Source organism: Arachis ipaensis, chromosome B2, assembly GCF_059453495.1.
Source record: "Arachis ipaensis isolate K30076 ecotype BB chromosome B2, ASM5945349v1, whole genome shotgun sequence".
Taxonomy (NCBI): Eukaryota; Viridiplantae; Streptophyta; class Magnoliopsida; order Fabales; family Fabaceae; genus Arachis; species Arachis ipaensis.
This window is the reverse complement of record NC_142437.1, coordinates 87,404,574-87,429,778: the sequence shown is the minus strand read 5'-3', so window position 1 is coordinate 87,429,778 and position 25,205 is coordinate 87,404,574. Positions and strand designations below refer to the sequence as shown.

Here is a 25,205-nt window from a genome sequence, read left to right as displayed (position 1 = left end):
AGGAAATTTTATCCCAGACTTTCCCATACAATAATCATAAAGACGAATAAATAGGTACACCTGGCAAGGAGTTTCCAGCATCAACAATAAAATTGTTACCGGTCACATAAGCAGAAGAATTATGAAGTAAGTAACGAACAAGTGTTGTTAATGCTGGATCCGAAGTGCCAAATGTCCTCAAAGGTACTGTTTTTGCGGCCACTTGATTCAGCCAATCTTTCTCCATTAATTTTTCAGTGATTTCAGATTTGAAAAGTCCAGGTGATATAGAATTCACTCTAATTTTGTGTACTCCTAGTTCCAATGCCATAACCTATCAATATAAGAGAGAAGAAAAAATATACCTTTGTTTTAGAATTTCAGAAAAATATGTATAGGTTTTTTTTAGTTTTGTTTTTTATATATGAATATAAAAAAGTGCATAAATAATGGAAAAAAAAAAGAAAAAAATCTTAAACAATTTTTTATAATTATCTTGAAAAACAACAATGTTCTCAACAAAAAAGACGATACTCTTTTTACTTTATAATCTTTATTTCTATGAGACTGGTTAACTTTTTTATTAATATTTTTTTTTGTATTAATAGAATAAACCTACATGACATGTTAAATTGTTGATTTATCCATCAAAAGCTAACAAGAATTGGCAAAATCTTTTTTATTGAGAATCTCAGTTATCTTTTAAGAATATATAATTGTCAAAGTCATTTAATTTTTTTATATTTTTTTTTGAAATATATTAATTAAATTTATTGTGTAAAACTAAAAAATATTAATAATTTTTAAAATATCTTTATTTATAAAAATTAAATAAAAGATATATTAAGGATTACATAAACATATTTTAAAAGAAGATCATTAATAAAAAAAACTAATCAATCCTATAAAATTAAATATCAATAATCTAAAAATATATTTTTTTTATCGAAAATTTTGAAGTCGTTCAAAAAAATTAACAGAAGTGTCTTAATAAATATTCACCCAAAAGAAAAATTAAGTCAGTTTTCTAGTCGAAGAATACTTTTCGTATTTGTAATCTTTGTTAAATATTTAGAATTTAAAAATTATTTTTAGTTTTAAATTTATTTAATTGTATAAATTAATTCAAATTATGAAATTATTACTTGTCAAAATTTGTAACAAAAGGGAATGACGACGATTGCTTGCATGGCAGACAAAAAGCTAGTCAATTAGAAAAAGGATCCATGGAGATCTGGCATAGTTGTTAAAGTATGAATAATGTTTTCAAATTACTTTTAGTTTCCATATGGTATAAAATTTTAGGATGAATAATAATAATAATAATAATAATAATAATAATAATAATAATAATAATAGATGAATTCTATGTTATAGAAATAAAACTTTTTCTACATATAAAAAAATTAACGTAGCATGAATTTAAAAATGACATCTATTTCTTACTATTATTTTTGTTGTATTAGACCCATAAAAAAATAATTTTTGAGCTATAATGGATTATTGCTATTAATTAAAAGAATATATTTTATTGTGTTTACTTTATCAATAAAATTTATTAGTTTTTATTAAATATTCTAAGTATACGATAAATAATGTTAAATACTACAAGCAATAAATATTTTAAAAAAATAAACATTTAAAATTTAGTATCTAAATTATTGTGTATATTTTTGAATTTTTTTTATATTTTGTATAAAAAACTAATAAGTGTTATTTTTATTTTATGAGAGTAGTTTAAAAAAAATTATCATTTGATTTATGGATTAATTAAAAAATTCTTTAGTCAATGAATTATTTATTTTTTTCAAATTAATTATAATATTTTGATTTATAATATGAATGATAATTTATTTAAAATTACAAATATAACAACAAAGTTAAATATAAAAAAATAAGAAAATATTTATACGCAAAACTAGAACATAAGTGAATATTCATATGCACCAAATAATTTCAGTTATGTTCACTCCAGTTTTATTCTTTTAAGTTTTTTTGTTCTCATCTTTTTAAATTTAACTTTGTTGTTATATTTATAATTTTAAATAAATTATCATTCATACTATAAATTAAAATATTATAAATTAATTTTAAAAAAATAAATAATTCATGTACTAAAGAATTTTTTTAACTAATTTATAAATATTTTTTAATTTTAATATTGAATTCATAGTAGTATTTTTTAACAATGTATGAAACTTGATGCATTTTTTTTATATAAAAATCATAAATCTGACTCTTCAATTTGTGAAGTTTAAATTTTTTTAAAAAAAATTTAAAACACAACCGATCATCCCCTTTGTGAACTTACGTAAAACCAATTTTTCTATTTGTGAACTTACATAAATATATTATTAATAGTAATTATGTTAGCATAATTATGGACTTATAAGTTAGTTTTTTTTTTTTTTTTTTGGGACAAAAGAGTGGGTTTACGATGAAGGCTGCTAATATTTTTTAGACAGTTTACTCTCTCAATATTTATTTATGGCATTTTAGCCCCTCAAATATCTTTTTCTGTTTTTTAAAAAATATTTTGTTGGTTTTATCGTTTTGATATAGTAAAAAAATTTAAAATTGCATATTTTTAGAGTAATTATTAAAAGCCGTAATTAATCCTCAAATTTAAATATATATTATTTTTTAAAACTATAAAAAAAACATTCAAAAAATTTTTATTTATAAATTAAAAAATAATTAAAAAAATAAATTAAAATTCTCAATTTTTTTATTTAAAAACATTTCGTAAGTATCTAACCTATTGTTCGTTGCAGAATATTTTAATTGTCAGAATTTAAAATGGATTATTTTTAAATTTTATTAGATTAAAACCAAATTATAAAAAATATAAATATAAAAAATACACTATACGAAAATATTTGATAACTCGGTCAAATTATATATTTTAAAAATTTAGTGAGTAAATTACCCGTGAATTAAAGTTAAGCTTTTAGAGAATACATTATAATTTATGCTACATTGTTTGTAGTTGTCAATGAGAAGAAGAAAATATATATTTCGTGTAATTTCATATTGTAATGAAAAAAAATTATGAAAATGAATTAGAAATTCTTATTTCTTTTTACTTTTTGAGGAATTTATTTTCTTTTTGTTTGAAAAGGTAGATAAAAAATCTACTATATATACCAGAATTAAAATTGTTTGGTTTAATGATTTTGTTCCTAAAATATTTTTTGTTATATATATCTATCACAAATTTTGTTTATAATTTATTAGGTTTAAGGAATTTATCATCTTAAACAATTATTTTTATTATTTAGATCATATTTAAATAAACATATATATGTTAATTAATAGACTAAATTAACCATAAAAAAAGAGATTTTATTTTTCGGGTTTTATGGTCCTATACTATTATAGAGAAAACTAAGGAGAAAAAAAAGAGAGAAAATAATAAATGAATGATGAGGATCGCAACATAGCATGCTTAGGTTTTTATTGTGCGTACATATACGTAAACGGTAAACCCACCATTTTGTCCAAAAAAAAAAAATCAAAAAGACCCAACTTATAAGTCCATAATTATGCTAGCATAATTTACTGCTATTACCTCACATTATTATATTTATCAGTCTCATTACGTGAAAATACACTGTAGTAAATTTGTGGATAGACTGAATAAAAACATATTCTATCTCCTAGTGGCTAGTAGGATACTTGTCACATAGTTACATCATACATTACATTTCTACACATATAAAATGACATCTTCTTCGAATTCGCTGTAAGTGTTTTTATTTTTATAAAAACATTTTTTTGTTGTTTTAAGTTTATTTTATTCATGTTTTGTTCATTAAATATTTGACTTTTCATTGTTAATTTGATCTATTAAATAATATATTTAAGAGTGAATACACACCCAACTCCTATTTCGAAAAGACAAGGCCTCCAAAAAAATATACCTAATCTAGTTCTTGATCTTTTTTCGAGACTGATTAGTCCCTGTGAAAAAAAAAACAACATTGACTTTTTTTTTTTGCACAAGAGCCTCGTTGTCCTTTCGAGATAATTATCAGGGGTCGGGTTGGGTTTTTTTTTTTGTCAAGGGCCTCGTTGTCTTTCGAAGTAATTGTCAGTGGGCTGTTTCGGGTTTTCTCTGTATTTAATTATTCTGTTAATTTTTATAATTTTATTAAATTTTTAATTAGGTCTTTATACTTTTTTTTCTTTTTAATTGAATCTCTATACCATATTAAATTTTGTAATTAATTTTTTGCCGTGACAAAAATACTGAAATTAACAAAATATTTCGTTAAATAAAATAAATGAATATGCCTAACACTTGACTAAATATTCTATATAATTTAATAAAATATTTTGTTAATTTCAATATTTTTGTTACAGTAAGCATTTAATTACAAAATTTGATATGGTATAAAGATCTAATTTAAAAAAAATATAGAAATTTAATAAAAAATTTGGTTAAACTATAGTACCGACAAAGTAATAATTAAACCTAAAAAATATAAGAAGTTATATATTAATGCGACAGTGTTTTGTGAAGACATCATGTTTTAGCTAGTTTTGCGCACATTCAAGTATTCAACTTGCTATATCGATATTTAATAAAATAAACTAATGAGAAAATTAAAACAGCAATTTTTAAATTATTCAAAACCAATAAAAAATAGAATACCTATATATGAAATGATTATATTTTGAACATTTTTATTAGATTGGAAAAATAACATTTTATGTTATTAATGTGTTTATTTGGATAAATGCCTATATATACAAAAAATAAAATTTCCTTTATTATAATTCAACATAAAATAAATAATGCATAAACAATTATTTTTTCTTTAAAAAAAAAACTTTAAAAGACTTTAATAGAAAATGTATTAATCATTTTTTAAAATGCAAGAGAAGATAGAAAAGATCAGTTAAAAAAAAAACTTTCTGGCATTCCAATGTGCTTTTTAGAAGAACAAAATTTTAAGTACGAAATAGTTGTAGGTGTTTCTTTTGTTTTTTGTTTTTTGTTTTTTTTTTTAGCAAAAATACTATAAATGTTCATCTAAAGAGGCATTAAAAAACATTAAGGGGTAGCTAATAGGGGTTATTCAATTATAGACATGAGTGCATAGTTGTAAGAACTAGACTAATTTGATCGGTTTAACTAAAAAACCAGTAAATTGAATTTTCAATCGATCCGATCTAATATCAGGATTATTTACACTATCTCCAGTAGAAAACTCATTTCAGTTCCTATTTATGGCTCACTTGTCATAAAAAGTGACTCCACATCAGATTTTGTGTCATAACCAATAAATAGGAACTCAATAAATCTCTCTCTTCTCCATTAAAAGGAACTAACTTTAATCCCTATTATGGTTTCACCTAATTAATTAATTAAATAATTAAAATTAATATAATTATTATTTTTTTATAATAATATTATTTAAATTTATAAATTTAAAATAATTTAATATTATAAAATATTAAAATAAATAACTTAAATTTGATTAGTATTTTAAATTTTATAAATAAAAATAAATAATCCAACTAAAAATTATTTTATAATATATAAAAATTAAATTTATTTTTTATGTAAAATAAATTTTATTAATTATGATTTAATATAACAATATAAATAATATTTGATATTGATTTAACATAATTATTTATATTAATTATAATTTAATATAACTAATTATTAAATAATTAATATAAATAATTAATTAAATAGATATATAAGTATTTAATATATATATATATATATATATATATATATATTTAATATATTTTTTATTTTTTATTAATTTACCACATGGCATGATTTTATTGGTTGTTGCAAGTTCTTGCTTAAAGAGACTCTCAACCTTGATTTCCGTGAAGAGTCTTCTTTCTCTTTTCACTCCAATGGTAATTGAGTCCCCATATATCAAAAGAAGAACTCTATTTCTTAGCATTAAAATTGCTCTTAAGGACCAGAATTGATAAGAACCAATCAAAATCGATGAAAATCGATTAAAACTAATGAAAATCAGTAAAAAATCAGTTCAACCGAATCACTCAAAAAAAATTTTAAAATGATAAAAATATGGTTACATGAGTCATGAATGGCACGATCTCCTAGCTAAAGCACATAATTATTTGATTGACTTAATGGGCAACCGACGAAGGAATAGTGAAAAGCTCATTAAATTTTGGGTTTTTTTTTTTTTTTTGTCGGATAGGATGAAATATTATTCTTTCGATATCGGAGGTGATAACGTGAAAATTCAGTTGAAATTTTTTTGTGGTGCTATTTGTCTAAGAGAAAAATTGTGAGTATGATGGGAGAGGTGTATCTGCTTAAGAGAAACATTAATGGTGTTCTAGTTTTGTAAATGGTCACTAGACATGGTGCTATTTGCATAAACAATGTCTTTGTTTGGTTTTAATTTGTATTTATTTCAGCATGATGTGTTTTATAAGCTATCACGACTCTTACTAGATGTCAGTATGTCACTATCGTATCTTTTTTCTAGGTTTAATATTTTGTAAACTTGTTAATTATGAACTAACTTTTTAACTATTTTGTAGCGCCGTCAAAATGGGTTAAATCCATCGGACCAGTCCATTTACCTGTTTAAATGGGCGGACTTTGTCTCTAAAATTAAGTCCGTTTAAATTTTGGGTTAAACGGGATGAACCCGATTAATCCGAAAAAAATGACGGGTTAAACAGGCTAGTCCGCGGGTGGCCCGTTTAATTTTTTTTTATTTTTTTTAAAAAGTAGTACTTTTAGTTAATATTTCTCCCAATCCGACCCGAAATACGACCCATCAACTAAAAAAAATTTTATTTTTTAAATGGTTTTTTACCTAAAAGTGGTATTTTTTGTCAAAATATTTTTCAAAAAATAAAATAAAATGATAAACGGACTGGCCCGTTTAACCCATCGGGCTGACCATAAACGGTTCGGATTAGAAAATTTTGGCCCGCGGATAAAGCGGGCTTAAACGGGCTGGGCCTAAATGGGCCGGGCTAACCCGTTTGACAGTCCTACTATTTTGTCACCTAATAACACTTTTCCTCGTTTTCATTGTCAAACTATATTGCATCAAAATTGTGTGGAACTCTCGACAAATCACCTCATGTATTGCAACATTTTTCAGCTTTATGCTGCACCGCGCCACCGCGCAACTGTAATCTAATTTAATGTCACAATGTAACTTAAAATTTATTCAAAATTCTATCTACTCTACTCTTTTTTTTTTAATTGGAACTTGTTCTTGTCTTGTTGTAGCCGAACTATAATTCGTCTCTGAGAAGTGGGAGGCCGACCTTATCACCGAGTTCCAATGCTCCTCCACCAACAAGCAAAACAAAAAGGAGGGAAGTACCTGCAAAAAGTACTCCGACGCTCAAGTCAGTTTAGAGAATTATTTGAAGGGGTTTCTTTTTAGCTTAGAATGATCTCCCTTTACCGATTTCAATTGTTTCTTTTTATAACCGAGAGATGATAACGGCAATATTCCTTAATTTATTGTCTCTGATGTAACCGATCAAAAATCATTTATTGCCATAAACTCGGTAGAACTGATGCGTCGGTTACAAGGAGGTCAGCCGAGTTATAACTCGTAACCGATGTATAACGGTCATATCACAGCCTCCAAGTTTAGCCTGGGTTTAGATAAGGCAGGTTGAGCTTTAAAATTTGAACTGACCGAGTTATAGCTCGGCGTAAGGAGCCCCCAGGTCAACTTGACGCATCGAATGAAGTGTATTTATTTTAGAATAGTAAAAGTTATGTGAAAAATTAATGATGGTGTTTGTTTTTTCAATGCAAGGTGCAAGTTCCAAGGTGGTCTTGAAACCGTTGAAAGTGGGCTTTAATGAAGGGCCATGATTTTAACTTGGAACTGAAAAGCTTTTCTTAAATGAGTGGTTAAAAATTGACTTTGAGTTACGTTTGTGTGAGGATTCAACTGCTGCGCTAACCTCTGTGTCTTCTCAAGAGGGTTTAAAGAATGAGTAGAAGAGGTTAGTAACATCACTTCCCTACTCTTTTACTTCGTTTGATTTTCTACTGTCTGAGAGAGAAGAAATGAGTGATAAGAAAGGAAAGGCGTTGCCTAAGGTAGAAGATGATGGATCATATGAGTGGGTCAATGAAGATGTGAAGATAAGAGCCTCTCTGTTTTTTGACAAAAAAAGTGTTAAAGGAATAAGTTTAGGAAGGGTAGTGAGGCCTGGTTTTCACATCGAGTTGATTCCATGCAATCGTATGGATCGGGTTTATCACCGAAAGAAAGATTTTGAAAATTTTTACATGTATAGCTGCGTCCTTGAGGAGTTGTTTGTAAAGTTACCTTTTACGAAGTTCGAATGCGATATATTGAAGCAAATGAACTGTGCGCCCTTTCAGGTTCATCCTAACGGATGGGCTTTCATAAAATGTTTTGCAGTTTTAATGGAATTCTTAGGGATTGAACCTGATGTAGAGCTATTTTTCTCCCTCTTTCAAGCAAAAGGTGTTTGGAAGGGCCTTTGGGTAAACCTGAACAGTACCCCTGGATTTTCTGTCTTTAAATTGTACAAATCCTCTTTCAAAGATTTCAAGGAAATGTTTTTCAAAGTGAGATCGGTAGAAGAGGAATTTCCGTTTTACTTGGACGAAAATCTCGGGAAAAAGTTTTCCCTTTATTGGTGTTGTCACCCTAATCATATATTGGATCCCGAACTGATAATGCCTCGGAACGAATGTATAATAGGCTTTTTGATGGAAATGGTTGATCGGGGTGGGTTGATATCTGTTTCAAACTTGCTGCCCTGGGAGGAAAATAGGGCATCTGTAGTGGAATATTTAGGTGAGGTACTATTGAGTATTTGATCTGTGTTGAACTGAACATTTGTTTGCTAAACATTTTCTTTTTCTTCTCTATTTTTAGGTGGGAAATATCCTGGGGTCTCAGCATCGAGCATGAGAGCTCGTTTTAAGATGAAAAATTTTGAAGGGTCTTCCTCTAACCCGGAGAAAGTGGAAGGTGAGGCTGAAGTGAATCAACCAGCACCTAAGAAAAAGGGAATTATTTTTAAGAAAAGAAAGTCCGAGGTAATAAATCTGGATGAAGGAGAGAAAACGATCGAGCTTAGTGAGTTGGCGAGTTTTACTGTTAAACAAGAAAAGCTCCACTCCTTTGAGCAAGAGGGTGATGGGTCGTCATTATGAGACAAGAATTTTCCTTTTAATGTCTTAGCAGACGAAGTTGTGCAATCTGCTTCTGACGTGAGTCGTATTGATGAAGTCGGAGACCTTGGTATAGATCAGTTTATGCAGGTCAGCTATATATTTTAATATTCGTGCTTTTGTCAAAGTGAAACTTGCCCCCTTGTTGTTTTTTTTTTTTTTTTGAAAAAGTAATTTGTATCTGTGATGATGTTTTGTAGGTGTTAGGTTTTCGCTTGGCTAGCATTGGTCGAAGTCAGGAAAAAAGGCATAGAAAGATGTTACAGAGTGTTTCTGAGAGCACCGACCTAAAGGGGCAGCTGGAAACAAAGAAACTATGCTAGCCGAGCTGAAGAAAGAGCTTTCTGTTATGAAGGAGAAATTGAAGCTCGAAAAAGAAGAGCACGAGAGGGCAATTGAATCATTAGGGAAGAAGGAAAGTGAATTGAGTACCATGAGTGAACAAATTGTGGAGGTAACACTGAAATTGAAACAGATCGAATCGAGCCGAGAAGCTGATATCCTTGATGCCTTCGCAGAAGGTTTCGAACGCGCTGTCATCCAAGCAAAGTTTCTGTGTCCTGGAGTTGATTTTACTGCTATGGATCCGAGCAAAGTAGTTCAGAATGGTTAACTAGTTGATGATGAGGATGTGGCAGAAGAAGGCGATGATAATTTGGCCGACTAGAGTATTTTGAACTGTTTTTTTTTTTTTTTTTTTGAAATGGAATGATCAGTATCCTATGAAAACTGTTTGTTTTGAATGGTTTATGTTGGGTCCTACTGAGGACTATGGTATTTATACTGTTTGTTTTGCAATTGGTATATCTGTTAAATTAGGATATGGTTAGTCCCAATTTTTATGCATCCCAATGTTAGGGTCTGATTAGTTCAGTGTGCTGATTAAGATTTTGTCAACTTCCGTTTTGCGCATGAGATATCAATGCGACTTTAAGTTTGGTTGGCGACCTTTTAGGACTGTAATAGGAAATGATTGATACAAAGTATGTGCAGTAAAACTATGCGTGAATAGAAATAACCTGAAAAACAAATTTTATTTAATGCAGTACCTTTACAATTGAAATAGGTAAGCTAGCCTCGTTAAAACCTCCTTGAGCAAAACCCATATTTGGGAAAAATCCCAAGCTAGGAAAAAGAGTACCAGCGTGCTGCATTTTGGTAGCTGAAGTATTGCTTCAATGAACTAACATTCCAAGTGTTAGGTAGTATTGTTCCATCTAACTCTTCTAGACGAGATGCACCTTTGCCGATCACATTACGTATTCTGTAAGGTCCGTCCCATGTTGCGACGAGTTTTCCATGTGAAGGTGGTCTTCGCGCTGTTTCAGTTTTCCTTAATACCAAATCACCCTCATGAAAGGATCTCGGTCTGACGGTTCTATTGTGACGCTGAGCTATTCGTTGCTGCAATGCTCTGTGGCGAACTGTTGCTATGGCTCGAACTTAACCAAATCAAGCTCAGTTCGGCGAGCATCATCATGGCCTTCGTGTTGCGTTCTTAAGGAGCTCTGTGAGATTTTGATTGGAATCATTGCATCCGAACCATACACCAAACGAAATGGTGTTTCTTTTGTTGTTGAGTGTACCCCGAGGTGTTATATCCCCATAAAATTTCCGGAACAAGCTCGGCCCATAAGCCTTTAGCGTCGTCAAGTTTCTTTCGCAGAGCTTGGAGGAGGACCTTGTTTGCAGCTTCTGCTAAACCATTGGATTGAGGATGTTCAATTGAAGAGAAATGCTGTTTTATTTTTAAATTCTGCAAAAAATTCTGAAAATTATGGTCTGTAAACTGGCGACCATTGTCAGTTATGATATGTTGAGGTATACCAAATCTACAGATTATTTGCTGCCAAACAAATGATATCATTTGTGCCGATGTAATTCTAGTCAGGGGTTGAGCTTCAATCCATTTGGAAAAATAGTCAATTGCCACAACTAAATATTTTACCTGTCTTGGTGCGGTCAGGAAAGGTCCGAGGATGTCAATTCCCCATTTATTAAATGGTCAGCTTACAGTTGAGTGGTGCAATTCTTCGGCTGGGATATTTATTATAGGGGCGTGCTTTTGGCAGTGATCACAAGTTCGGACTTTTTTCTGACTGTCCTCCCATATGGTCGGCCAGTAAAAACCGGCGCAGAGAATCTTGCGTGCTAGGCTTCTTGCCCCTGAGTGCATCCCACAGATGCCCTCGCAAACCTCAGCTAAGGCTATATTAGCCTCTGACCTGTTTAAGCATTTCAACAATGGTCGAGAATAACCTCGCCGATACAATTTGTCATTCAACAATGTAAAGAAAGACGCTTGCCGTTTAAACATTTTAATGTCTTGTATTTCTGATGGAAGTTCCCCATTCTTGAGGTATTGGATATATGGCTTTTGCCAAGTATCCTCGGTTTCTATATGAAAGTTGCCGATCATATTTATGCTCGGCTCCTGCAGAGTTGACTGTAAAAGCAAAGCAGTATGTGACTGACTGGTAGCTAACTTAGATAATATATCTGCCCTGTGATTCTGATCTCTTTTTATATGGGTAATCTCAAATTTTGAAAAACGAGTTATAAGTTTTTTGACAATTTCAAGATACTTTAATAGAATAGGATCTTTTGTCTGAAAACATTGATTTACTTGTTGAACAACTAACAAGGAATCACAATAAACCTGCAAATTAATGACTTGCAATTCAATTGCTAACCTGAGCCCGGCAATGAGGGCTTCATATTCGGCTTGATTGTTACTGGCTCTGAAGGAAAACCGAAGAGAATGTTCAATAACAACTCTCTCAGGATTTTCCAAAAGTATTCCTGCGCCAGATCCTTGGGGGTTTGATGCTCCATCGACGAATAACACCCAGTTTGGGCTTTCTTCGCCTGAGCTTGATCCCGTAAATTCAGCAACAAAATCGGCTAAATATTGTGACTTGACAGATGATCTATGTTGATAGTGAATATCGAACTCTGAGAGTTCAATGGACCACTTGATCAGTCTCCCTGCTAGCTCGGATCTGGCGAGTATCTGACGCAGTGGCTGAGAAGTTCTAACATTGATCGTATGACTCTGAAAGTAGGGACGAAGCCTCCTTGCTGAAAAAACGAGAGCATACGCCAACTTTTCTAACCTCAGGTATCGAAGCTCGGCATTCTGGAGTGATTTGCTCACAAAGTAAACTGGCTGATGTGCTTTATCATTTTTTGCAACAAGAACAGCACTAACTGCTATATCAGTGATAGACAAATATAAATATAATGGCTCGCCGACCTTAGGTTTTTGTAAAACAGGTGATTTAGAAAGGAATTGCTTTAAGCCTTGAAATGCGGATTCACAGCTTTCGTCCGAATGGAAAGCTGTGTTTTTCCGTAAACATTGGAAAAAATTCGCCGATTTAGACGCCAAACATGGCAGGAACCTGGACAGTGCTGCTAGTCGTCCTGTCAGTCGTTGCACTTCTTTGATGGTTGTGGGACTGTTCATGTCGAGGACTGCCTGACATTTTTCCGGATTTGCCTCAATTCCTTGGCTAGTAAGGATGAAGCCAAGAAATTTTCCACCTTGGACACCAAAGGCACACTTTTCTGGATTAAGTCTCATGTTATAAGCTCGGATCTGACCAAATATCTCAGCAAGATCATTGACATGGGACTCGCCGATCTTTGTTTTGGCGACCATGTCATCAACATACACTTCGACGTTCCTCCCTATCTGTTGGTCAAAGACCTTGTTCATCAGCCGTTGGTATGTTGCTCCTGCATTCTTTAAGCCAAAAGGCATAACGTTATAGCAACAGTTACCATATTCAGTAATAAAAGCTGTTTTTTCTTGATCTGATGGATGCATAAAGATCTGGTTGTAACCAGAATATGCATCCATGAAACTTAATGTACCATAACCACAAGAATTATCTACTAAAGTATCAATTGAAGGCAAAGGATAGGCATCCTTGGGGCATGCTTTGTTTAAATCAGTGAAATCGACGCACATGTGCCATTTACCGTTTTTTTTTCTTTACCATTACAATGTTGGCTAGCCAAGTGGTGAACCTGATTTCCCATATGAAGTTCACGTCAATTAGCTTTTTAGCCTCGGCCATAGATGCAAGTCTTTTTTCTGTTCCAAGATTTCTTTTCTTCTGAGCTATTGGTCGGGCTGCCGGATTAATGGCAAGCTTATGTGTAATGATAGATGGGTCTATGCCTGGCATGTCTCCTGATGTCCAGGCAAATAGGTCGGCATTCTGTCGCAAAAAACTGATAAGCTTGTTTTTTTCTTCGTCTTTCATGGATGTTCCAACAAAAGTAAATTTGGTGGGATCATCCGTTAAAGTAAGCTTTGTTAGTTCTTCATTGGGTAAAGGGTGATCTTGAAGGTCGGCTCTGAGATCCAACTCGATTAGCATTGGTTGCTCAGTTCCTATGGAATTTACACGTCGCTCGTTGTTTCTCTTGATGGGCTTCAGGCTTGTGTTATAACAGTGCCGAGCTGTGGCCATGAACTGTGGCCACCATATCATCCTACACAGGAAACTTGACACATAGATGAACAGTAGATATGATTGCAGCAAATCTATTTAAGAAAGGTCGTCCTAAAATAAGATTGTAGGGGCTAAAACAGTCAACCACAAGGTATTGGATATCCTGCGTTCTGGATAATGGTTGTTCACCTAGTGTGGTTTGTAACCACACTGAACCCATGACTAGGACCCGTTCCCCTGAAAAGCCGATCAAGTTTCCTACAGATGGTTGCAAAATGTTAGTACTTAATTTCATTTTTTCAAATGTAGTAAAGAACAAAACGTCGGCGTTGCTGCCTGGATCCAGCAGCACTTTCCGAACTATTAAGTCGCCCAGCTCGATGGAGATGACAACAGGGTCATCCAAATTTGCATCATTACAACGAAAATCAGTCGGGCAAAACGTCATCTCAGGAATTTTTTGTGTTGGCTGAGAATTTTTGGTTGTATCCCCAAGGGCGAGCATTGCTCTGTACGTGCGCTTCCTAGCCGAGCTTGTATGCCCTCCTCCAGCATAGCCCCCTGAAATGCAGTTAATTATGCCTTTGGGTTGAGTAGGGATCTTCTCCTTGTCTTTTGATGAGGTTCCTACAGGGGATGGGTCTGCGGTAGAAGTGGATCTCTTCTGCATATGACCTGCAATGAATTTATCAAGATGCCCTTGTCTCGCCAAGCGTTCAAGAAGATCTTTTGCGATCACACACTCATCGGTTGTATGACCATACTTCTGATGGAACGTGCAATACTTGGATTTGTCAACATTCTTTGGTTCTGGATAACTTCCGGCCTTCCGAGGGGGTTTGATCAACTTGGAATTTAGTATTTCCTTGATAATATCATCCCTTTTTGCATTAAACTGTGTGTATGTCTCGTAACGAGGCGTGGGCTTGAAGTTCTTTCTACTTTCTCGAGGTTTCTCGTCGTCTTTGGTGGTTGCCGACTTTTCAGACTTCCGAGCTTGACGAAGCTCCTCAATGTCTATCTGTCCTTTGGCCTTCTCACGAAACTCGGCTAGAGTCTTTGGCTTAGCTACCGCGATAGTCTCCTGAAATTTTCCAAGGCGGAGGCCGCTCTTGATGGCGTGTAAATGGACTTCAGGGTGGAGATCAGGGATCCTCATGGCTATCTTCGTAAAACGGGTGATGTAGTCCTTCAGACTTTCCTGAGGACCTTGTTTAACGGTCGTCAAGTAGTCGGAATCGTGCAAGTATATAGCAGACGCCGCAAAGTGATCTTCAAATTGTTTTGCCAGCTCCTGAAATCGGGAAATAGAATCTGCAGGCAAAGAGCAAAACCAGTCAAGTGCAGGACCATCTAAAAAGGACGGAAAACAGCGACATAAAATAGGGTCAGATGCACCGTTAACGATCATAATCGATCGGAATTTCTTGATGTGTTGCTTTGGATCTCCTAATCCATCATAAGGAGTTAACGTCATTGGTAAAGTAAATTGTCTAGGCAGTTGGAAATTCATGATGTCTGCTGTAAACGGTCCTGTAGAATTGTCAAGCTCGTCTCCCTCAGCCTCGGCTCTTTTTTCGTTATCCCGAGGACCCCCACCTTCGTCGTCTTGGGGCGTCTCCGAGACATGTGTGCGGCGTTCATCATCGTTGTTTCGCTCATTGTGATCGTTACCATGCTCGAGGCGAGCGTTGATTAATTGCTCAATTTGTTGTTGCATTCTTTGATTTTCGTTCCTCATATGCTCGTTTGCCTCGGCCATTTGCTGGTTTGCCTGCTGAAGCTCGGTTACCATATGAAGGAGCTCGGATGGTGTGGGGGGAGGTGCGTCAGCCATTAGTAGTCGCCAGGGTGTTTGGGACCCAAGAGAGAAAAAATTTCAAACCTCGGCCCCACGGTGGGCGCCAAATGTTCTTGCCTTGTTGTAGCCGAACTATAATTTGTCTCCGAGAAGTAGGAGGCCGACCTTATCACCGAGTCCCAATGCTCCTCCACCAGCAAGCAAAACAAAAAGGAGGGAAGTATCTGCAAAAAGTACACTGACGCTCAAGTCAGTTTAAGAGAATTATTTGAAGAGGTTTCTTTTTAGCTTAGAATGATCTCCCTTTCCTGATTTCAATTGTTTCTTTTTATAACCGAGAGATGATAACGGCAATATTCCTTAATTTATTGTCTCTGATGTAACCGATCAAAAACCATTTATTGCCATAAACTCGGTAGAACTGATGCGTCGGTTACAAGGAGGTCAGCCGAATTATAACTCGTAACCGATGTATAACGGTCATATCAGAACTCATATACAGTCTAACGTTTCACTACTTTATAACTACTTAATTTAATTTCACAAAATTGAACTTTTTTTTATAATTATTTGTATTTTTTTAAGGATATAATCAAATTCAATTAAATATCTTTTTCTTTTTTTAAAAAATTTATCATTACCTCACGTAAAACATTTATGTCGTTTTTAATTTGTTTTTTTTTTCCATTTAAAACACAATATAATTTTTCTTTCTTTTATATTATTTTAGTAAAAAATTGTAATATAATTTTAATTTGACTAGACCATTATATTTTGTGGATCAGTCCACACAAATATTCACCTTTTAATGATCTATACAGCTATACTATAGAACTAAACAAACAAAAATAAGTCCATCAAATATTGTGTCGAAAAATTCTGTCTCTAACCCATTTATTAGTATACCTCATTATAATAGTCGGCTTCAGTTCCAGCCGATTCTTTCACACGAACACTTTTTTGTAATATCAAATTATTTTTTTCGGTAATCGTTTCTTTTCATGTAGCTTTGCTAGACCACGCAATTCTTTTATTTGCCTAATTTTTTAAACGGGTAAAAAACTTTAATAAGCCAAGTCAAGAATCATGTAACGTAAATACGCCAAAGCGAAAATCGTTTCAGCAATAAGCCAAATTATATTTTTATATAATTCGAACCATGCTGGTTCGAATTTCATTTCTACATAATTCGAACCAGCTTGGTTCGAATTACACACAAACACACGCACACACATAATTCGAACCAGCTTGGTTCGAATTACACACAAACACACGCACACACTAATTCGAACCAGCTTGGTTCGAATTACACACAGTAATTCATGGTATAATTCGAATTATGCTGTTAAAAAATTAATAATTTATTTAAAAAAATTTATTAAAAAAATTAATAATTTAAAAATTAAAAAAATATATATTTTTATTTCATACGTTAAGAAAAGCTAACAAAATATTTAATTACGAGACTTCTTTAAAATATTAATGAGCTATCAATTCGAATTCCATACAATACTTTTCTGTCCATTTTTAATAGTTCATGAATATTTTTTAATAAATTTTTTTAATAAATTTTTTTAAATTATAGTACAAAAAATATTTTATCCTATGCAAAACAATTTTAAAAAAATGGCTTAAAAAATTTTAAGAGTACTATAAAAATTTGTAATGTTATAATAACTTAGGTAAATACATGCATGTACTCAAATTTTAAATAAAATACTCTACATAGTCAATAATAATTTAGAAATGAAAGAAAATATTTTATTCCATACAAAATAATTAAAAAATATATTTTATTCTATACAAAATAATTTTAAAAAATGGCTTAAAAGATGTTATGAGTACTATAAAAATTTGTAATATTCTAGTGATTTAGGTAAATACATGATAAAAATATTTTTTCTTTAATTTCTAAATTATTAGTGACTATGTGGAGTATTTCTTTAATGTCCTAAGTCATTAGGACATTACAAAATTTTATAGTACTTCTAACATCTTTTAAGCCATTTTTTAAATTATTTTGCATAGAATAAAATATTTTTTTGTGGTATAATTTAAATAAATTTATTAAAAAATATTATCGATTATATCATAAAAAAATATTTTATTCTATGCAAAATAATTTAAAAAATGGCTTAAAAGATGTTAGAAGTACTATAAAAATTTGTAATGTCCTAATGACTTAAGACATTAAAGAAATACTCCTCATAGTCACTAATAATTTAGAAATTAAAGAAAAAATATTTTTATCATGTATTTACCTAAATCACTAGAATATTACAAACTTTTATAGTACTCATAACATCTTTTAAGCCATTTTTTAAAATTATTTTGTATAGAATAAAATATATTTTTTTAATTATTTTGTATGGAATAAAATATTTTCTTTCATTTCTAAATTATTATTGACTATGTAGAGTATTTTATTTAAAATTTGAGTACATGCATGTATTTACTTAAGTTATTATAACATTACAAATTTTTATAGTACTCCTAACATTTTTTAAGCAATTTTTTTTAAATTATTTTGCATAGGATAAAATATTTTTTGTACTATAATTTAAAAAAATTTATTAAAAAAATTTATTAAAAAATATTCATGAACTATTAAAAATGGACAGAAAAGTATTGTATGGAATTCGAATTGATAGCTCATTAATATTTTAAAGAAGTCTCGTAATTAAATATTTTGTTAGCTTTTTTTAACGTATGAAATAAAAATCTATATTTTTTTAATTTTTAAATTATTAATTTTTTTAATAAATTTTTTTAAATAAATTATTAATTTTTTAACAGCATAATTCGAATTATACCATGAATTACTGTGTGTAATTCGAACCAAGCTGGTTCGAATTAGTGTGTGCGTGTGTTTGTGTGTAATTCGAACCAAGCTGGTTCGAATTACGTGTATGCATGTGTTTGTGTATAATTCGAACCAAGCTGGTTCGAATTATGTAGAAATGGAATTCGAACCAGCATGGTTCGAATTATATAAAAATATGATTTGGCGTATTTACGTTACATGATTCTTGACTTGGCTTATTAAGATTTTTTACCCTTTTTAAACTATACCATCTAAGCGGATAAAATATTTAGAACTTCACTCTTCCAACAAAGCTTTATAATATGTCTCAGGGTGGCAGCAATTGGACAAAGACAATTATTTAATTTTGATGTCACTCAGAGGAAACTGAAAAAAATAATTACTCCATATTATATTATAAGTAATTATTTAAATTAGTGCTCAAAAATTTTAAAAAATAGATATTTTAATTTAAAAAAAATTAATACACAGATTAATTCTCAATATTTTATTTTGATAGATAAATTAGTTTTCAGTTTATTTTCTGACAGAATAATTACCCAAATCAATTTCTAAAGATTTTAAAAGCGGACATTTTCATCACAAAAAAAAAATATACAAATCAATCCTCAATATTTTTCTTTATCACATATAACAGTCTCCTATCTATTTTATTTTTACTATAAGTCGATCTTTATTATTATTAATTTAGCTTTGTACATGTAAATGATGATACTAATATATTAATATACTCTGGTCCTTTCGTTAAAAACAAGTAAAATGAATAATAATACTTTAAAATCTAAATTAAAATATTTTCTTTTAATACAAACTTATTTTTTAAAATGGGATATCTTTTGATTATATTCAATACAAAAATATCAAATGGTTTTATTGAATATTATTATTATTATTATTGAGTGACTATATATATATATATATATATATATATATATATATAAGAATTTAATGAATAAATTTATCATTATTTTTGTCTAAAAAATATAAAAAATTATGGTAGAGTATTATTATATAATTAATTATTATTATTATTATTATTATTATTATTATTATTATTATTATTATTATTATTTTATTTTTTTTGGATGGAGAACTATTATATCTGACGGAAAAAAATGTTAGGGATTGATCTGTGTATTAATTTTTTTGGGACTAAATTGTCCACTTTTAAAATTTTTGAATACTGATTTGGATAATTATTTTGCCAAAAAATAAACTAAAGACTGATTTATTTGCTGAAATAAAATTTTAAAAATTGTTCTATATATTAATTTTTTTTAAAAAACTAATATCCATTTTTAAAATTTTTAAAAACTAATTTGGATAAACACTTATTATATTATTATATCATACATTTCAACAATAATTTGAACATTATTCATTATTAGGAACCATAGATACTTGCAAAAGAAATCTTACTTTGTGTGGCAGCCTTTGACCGTGTATCAAAAATCAAGAAAAACTTCTCTCCCTTTATTTAGTGCTCTCTTAAACAGCCAATGTTAGGCGTTTTTTTTTAATTAATGTATATTTTTTTCAAAATTTAATATTAAAATATTAATTTTTTAAATTAAATTTATCTATTTTATACTCTAAAGATACAAGCTAAAATTATGAATTAAAATTTTTTATTAAAAATATAAAAAAATTAAGTTTTCAATATATTTATTTTACGTTTATTAAATAAAAATATTTAAATTTTTGTACTGATAATGTGTCTTTAGAATATTATCATGTGTCTTTAGAATGTTCTAAAGATACATATTAGATAAATTCTTTTAAATTAATTATTTAAAATTTTTAGTGACTAATTAATTACTTATATTATTATAATTAATTATAATTAAAAGTAAATTAGTAAATCAATTATCATCTTAACAATAGGATACATTTAGATAATTAATTTTAAAAGATGATATTTTGATAATAGATTTTGAAAAAAATAATACATTAGTAAAAATCTCCAATGTTAATTTTAAGATGAACATTCAATAATGTAGTAGTTATTTTTAACATGATAATACATAATTAAACATTTTAATAAATCATACTAAGAATAACATGTATATATGTGTACACAAATTAAATACTCCAAAAGAAATTTGCACGTCAAATAATATCTTATTTACCTTGGTAAGCATATTGACACCTGCCTTTGAAGAAGCATAGGCAACACCCCCTGGCACCTGACCTCTGTTTTCACCAGAAATTGACGAGATATTGATAATGGATCCTTTTATCTTAGCAGCACGCATGCGTACGCATACATATTTTGACACTAACCAAGTCCCAGTTACGTTAGTTTTGAACACTTGATTCCATTCCTCCTCAGGTAATTCCCAAGCCGGTTTCACATTTCCTAAGCACAACAAAAATTCGGAATTGAAACACAGCAAATTATTATTATGGCTAGAAATCAATCGTTTCTCTTACTCTCTAGTATCAATTATTTATTCATTTATTTATGTTCATAATATTATGATCTCTCAGCAAACGATAATTAAAAGTAAAAATTATTTAAAAGAAAATAAAAATTATTCCAAAATAAAGAATATGTACAAAATTAATATATTATTTAATAATATTACACTACAAGAAAAACACTGAATACTGTCAAATTTAGCAAGACACATTACCAGCAGATTTAGTGGCGAATTTTTCGACGGTTATGAACGAAAATTCGTCCGTCGAATTAGTTACTGTCGGATTTAAAATTCTGTACCTAAATTTGACGGTAAATAAAGGCGCAAAAACTAATTTTATTAGTGCCAAATTTAGCATCGAATTTTCCGTCGAAATTCTCTGACGATAAAAAAATATCAATGAAATACAGCGTTTAGGCAACGCTGATCACTTTACCGTCAAAATCCTTCCCCTTCACTTCTGCAATCTCTCTTATACTTCACTGCACTGTAACCACCACCACCACCATCCTCAGCCATTTTGCGACCTAACCGAACCACCACTGCAACATCACCTTCTGCCATCTCCATCGCCGTCCGACATACCACCTTTCTTCCTTTCTTCTTTCTCTTCTTTTTGTCGGCCTTCTCTTCCTCTCTTCATCTCTTTGTTCTGACTCTGTCACCGGCCACCCAGCGCCACCGCGATCCCGAATCTCTCTTCTCTTCTCACCTCCTTTTTTTCATTCTCTATCTCTCTAGCTCTCCAACTTTTTCTCAAACACAACACCAGAAGTGTTCTGTTTCTCTATTTCCAGAGTTCTCCACACTCCGACGGCCACCCTTTGGCACCTCTAGTTCTGGCAATATCACAGTGCCCCATCACTCCCTCCCTCTTCTTTGTTTCATTTATCTTTGTCAGTAAAATTGTCTGACAAAAAAAAAAGGAAAAAATCAGTCGAACCGACAGTTAACTAGTAAACTGCTTGAACTAGATGGTTTTTTCCAGTTTTTAATTTAAAAAGTTAAAAAAAATACATACTCTCTCTCTCTCTCCACAGAACCCTAACAGTCTTTCTCTCTCCCAGCCAACAGCAGCAGTAGCCAGCGCCGCCGTCGCCGATCTTCTTCTCCTGGTTCTCTTCTCTCGGAGCTGCTGTTGGTGTCATCACCTCTCTCTAAGCTCATTTTTCTTCCTCCCTCGTCGACGTAAGCAAAGGTACTTCAATTTATGTTTTCTTATTTTGTTATTTTACTGATTTTGAGTTGCTGAAAATCTGATTTTGAGTTGTTGATTTTTCTTTTTCTTTTTTCACTTTTGCTTATTTTGTTGAATATTGATGGATAATAGTTGATATTGTTTGTTAAATTTTTTAAAATAATTTTGTTATTCTGAGTTGCTGATTTTCTGAAATAATTTTGTGTTTTGAGTTGGGATTGTTGCAGATGTAATTTTGAATTTACTTTGAATGCTGAGTTTGGATTCTTTGCTTAATTTTTTGTTTTTAGATTCCTTGGCTTTGGATGAAAAAAAATTTTTGGATTCTGAATTTTTGTTGAATACTTGATTAGTATTGAGAATACAAATGTAATAGACAAGATTCGACTTAAGAAAGAGTGAAAGAAGAGCATGTAGACTCTTAATTAGTTAGTTATTTTGTTTCAGATATATATATATATATATATATATATATATGCGAACCTTGTATTTGGAAGTGTGATTGAGTTTTTAGTTCAAAATAATACGATCAATGTGTATTAATTCTCAATTTTAAGTCTTTGAATTTATTTCTTTATTTCTTATATCACAAGAATTCTTTTCTTGGAGTGTTTATCTTAATAGTCAAGTAATTGAGCTTGATTAGAGTTTAGAAGTTAATTAAATTTTTTTTTATTATGAATTCTTAATAATAAAATATGAATAAATTATTATGTAAAATAGTAAATTTTTAATGATTTTATTGTATATTTAATTAAATTAGTTCAATTATGATTCGATTTTGATTAGACCATTAAACCAGTCACTTGACCGATTCAATTCTCGCAACCGTAATATTATTGTTTATCCAATAACAATTTTGTTTGGAAATAAATATCTCTAAAAAATAATTTAATCATGTCTTAAAATCACAACACAATTAAATTTTCGTTATTTTCTACATATAATTTTTTCAACACAAAGTAGCCTAAATTATTCTTACGTTATATTTATTAATTATTGTTAAAATAAATAAATAATTTTAAATATAATAAATATATAATTTTAAAATATTAAAGTAAATAAAATAAAGTTGTATTATTGTTTCTTGTTTTTTGGTCGTCTTGTATTATTGTTTCTGAAACATTATTACTTCTGAATGCTAACGGGCTTATTATAGCCACTTGTTTATTTGTTGCAGACTTGCAGTAATTGCATATGCATTATTCGCAGCTATAATAATTCAGCACGAGTACAAAAAAACACCTCAATCGAATCCTAGGGTGTGTTTGGTAATCAAATTTAAAGGAAAAAAATATATTAAAATTTTTTGAAAATTTTAATTTTTTGTTTGTCTAATTTTTTTCTCTATAAATACAAAAATAATTTTATTCATAAAATCACGTTTACAAGAAATAATAATTTTTAACTTTATGTTGCACTAACGTACTTTTAGCCACTACTTTCTAATGTTATTGCATTATTTATAAAATTCTTATTATTTTTTTCATATGAACTTTTTTTTATTATTTATTATTTATTATTTATATTTTTTATTAATTTTTTATTTGACATTGTATATTTTTATAGTTATAATTTTTGTATATTATATTTATTATTTTTTTTTATAATAAAATTTATTGATCCCATTGTTTACAATAAATTAAACAAAAAAGTTAACCATAAATAATAATAATAATAGTTAAAAATTATAACGTACTAAAAAAAGAATACTAAGAGTATTAAAAATATACTATATAAAAAATATATAAGAAAAAAAATATTAAAAAAAATTAAACATGTATAAAAAAATAATATTATAATTTAATATCATATCCTTTTAAGTAATTATCTATCTAAAAGTGATTTTAACTAATATTATTCAAACAATATTTTTTTATCAAAATTAATTTTAGTAAAGAGTTGCCAAACATAAATCATATTGACACAAACTTACTTCTACCCAAAATCAATTCTATAAAATCACTTTTATTCAACATCCAATTTGACAAACCACAATCTAAACACACACATCATTGAAACAAAAGCAGGATTACTAATTTTTTTTTAACTTTTAAGTGCGTGCTTATTTTTATTATTTTATTTAGTCTTAAATAAATGTTTACCCAAAATATAGATAATATTAATTTTTTTTCATTAGTAACTTCGTTAAATAAATGTGCAATTAAGTAGAAATTAAACTAGAAAGAAAGAATAAGTGTTAAATAAATTATCAAAGTAATATTGTATAATTAATTTAATTTATTTGAAACTAAAATATTTTTAATAATTTCTTTAATTTATATTTACTTAAATAAAAATATAGTAAGAATAGATTTTAGTCAATATATGTATAACCAATTTCATTTTCATTCCTCTTCTTTCACAGACAAAAAGGAAAAAATAGATTTAATTAGTTAATTTTTTTTATGTATGGGTTATATATGTTTGATATAAAACATTTAACCGAACAATAATATGATAATTAAAATATGAAATTGAAGACACAAATAGTAATTTTCTTATGCATTTGGTATTTTAAAAGTGTATTAAAAATACAACAACTTAAGTTTTTAATGAAATCTTTTTATTTCTTTAATATTTTTTTAACATATTAATATTTTAGAAGTGTATTAAAAATACAACAACTTAGGTTTTTATTGAATTCTTAAAATATTTTTTAAGAGTCTTTAGTTTAATTTATGGTAAAAACAATATGAGGACTTGAATTCCAACTTCAAATTGGAATTGCGTCCCTCCGCTATTGTTGAGGGCTCAAAAGTCAAAAGGGTAGGTCAACTGGTCAACACAGTGATAAGCCTTGAGCCTTTGATACTTCTTCTCGGTTAAAAAAAATGCATAGTTAACAATAATATTTTTATTTATTTATTTTTTACTTTTGAAGAAAAGAAAGATCTCATTCCTCATAATCCAGGGTTGTTGACCCCAAAATTCAGTGATGTTCCAATTACCTCTAACACCGGCGTTGTTGATCAACGCATCAATACGGCCAAATGCATTCCATGCATTCTCCACGTACTTCTCGATGGTGGCGCCGTCGGCGGTAACGTCAAGCTCCGCTGCAGCTGCTCGGAGGCCCCCGTTGGTACTGCCTCCACCCGGGGGCGTCGTCATTCCGTTGATCTCCTCACAAAGGGTCTTCAGCCGATCAACGCGGCGAGCTGCTGCGACGATCCGGCATCCCGCCCGAGCAAGGTCGAGGCAGAAGTCACGGCCGAGGCCGGACGAAGCACCGGTGACCATAACAACTTTTCCAGCAAGGGAGTTCCATGGCTCTAGTTGTGACGCCATTTAATAAGTTCGGTGCTTCAATTA

General features: G+C 30.1%; 1 protein-coding gene across 1 annotated transcript; it reads right to left on the bottom strand.

The window, feature by feature from the left end:
• Positions 1–34: 34 nt before the first annotated feature.
• Positions 35–25,205, bottom strand: LOC107625394 (uncharacterized). The gene is made up of 3 exons (XM_016328025.3): positions 24,842–25,205; positions 20,399–20,628; positions 35–313 (listed from the first exon to the last, which is right to left on the bottom strand). Exons 1-3 carry the CDS (start codon positions 25,179–25,181, stop codon positions 35–37), a joined length of 849 nt encoding a protein of 282 aa, XP_016183511.1. The 5' UTR covers positions 25,182–25,205.

Coding starts and splice junctions, on each gene's coding strand:
- LOC107625394 (XM_016328025.3), bottom strand. CDS start 25,181: ATGGCGTCACAACTAGAGCCATGGAACTCCCTTGCTGGAAAAGTTGTT. Junction 20,629..24,841: donor CAACAACGCCGGTGTTAGAG/GTAATTGGAACA, acceptor TGTTGTGCTTAG/GAAATGTGAAACCGGCTTGG. Junction 314..20,398: donor GTGTCAATATGCTTACCAAG/GTAAATAAGATA, acceptor TTATATTGATAG/GTTATGGCATTGGAACTAGG.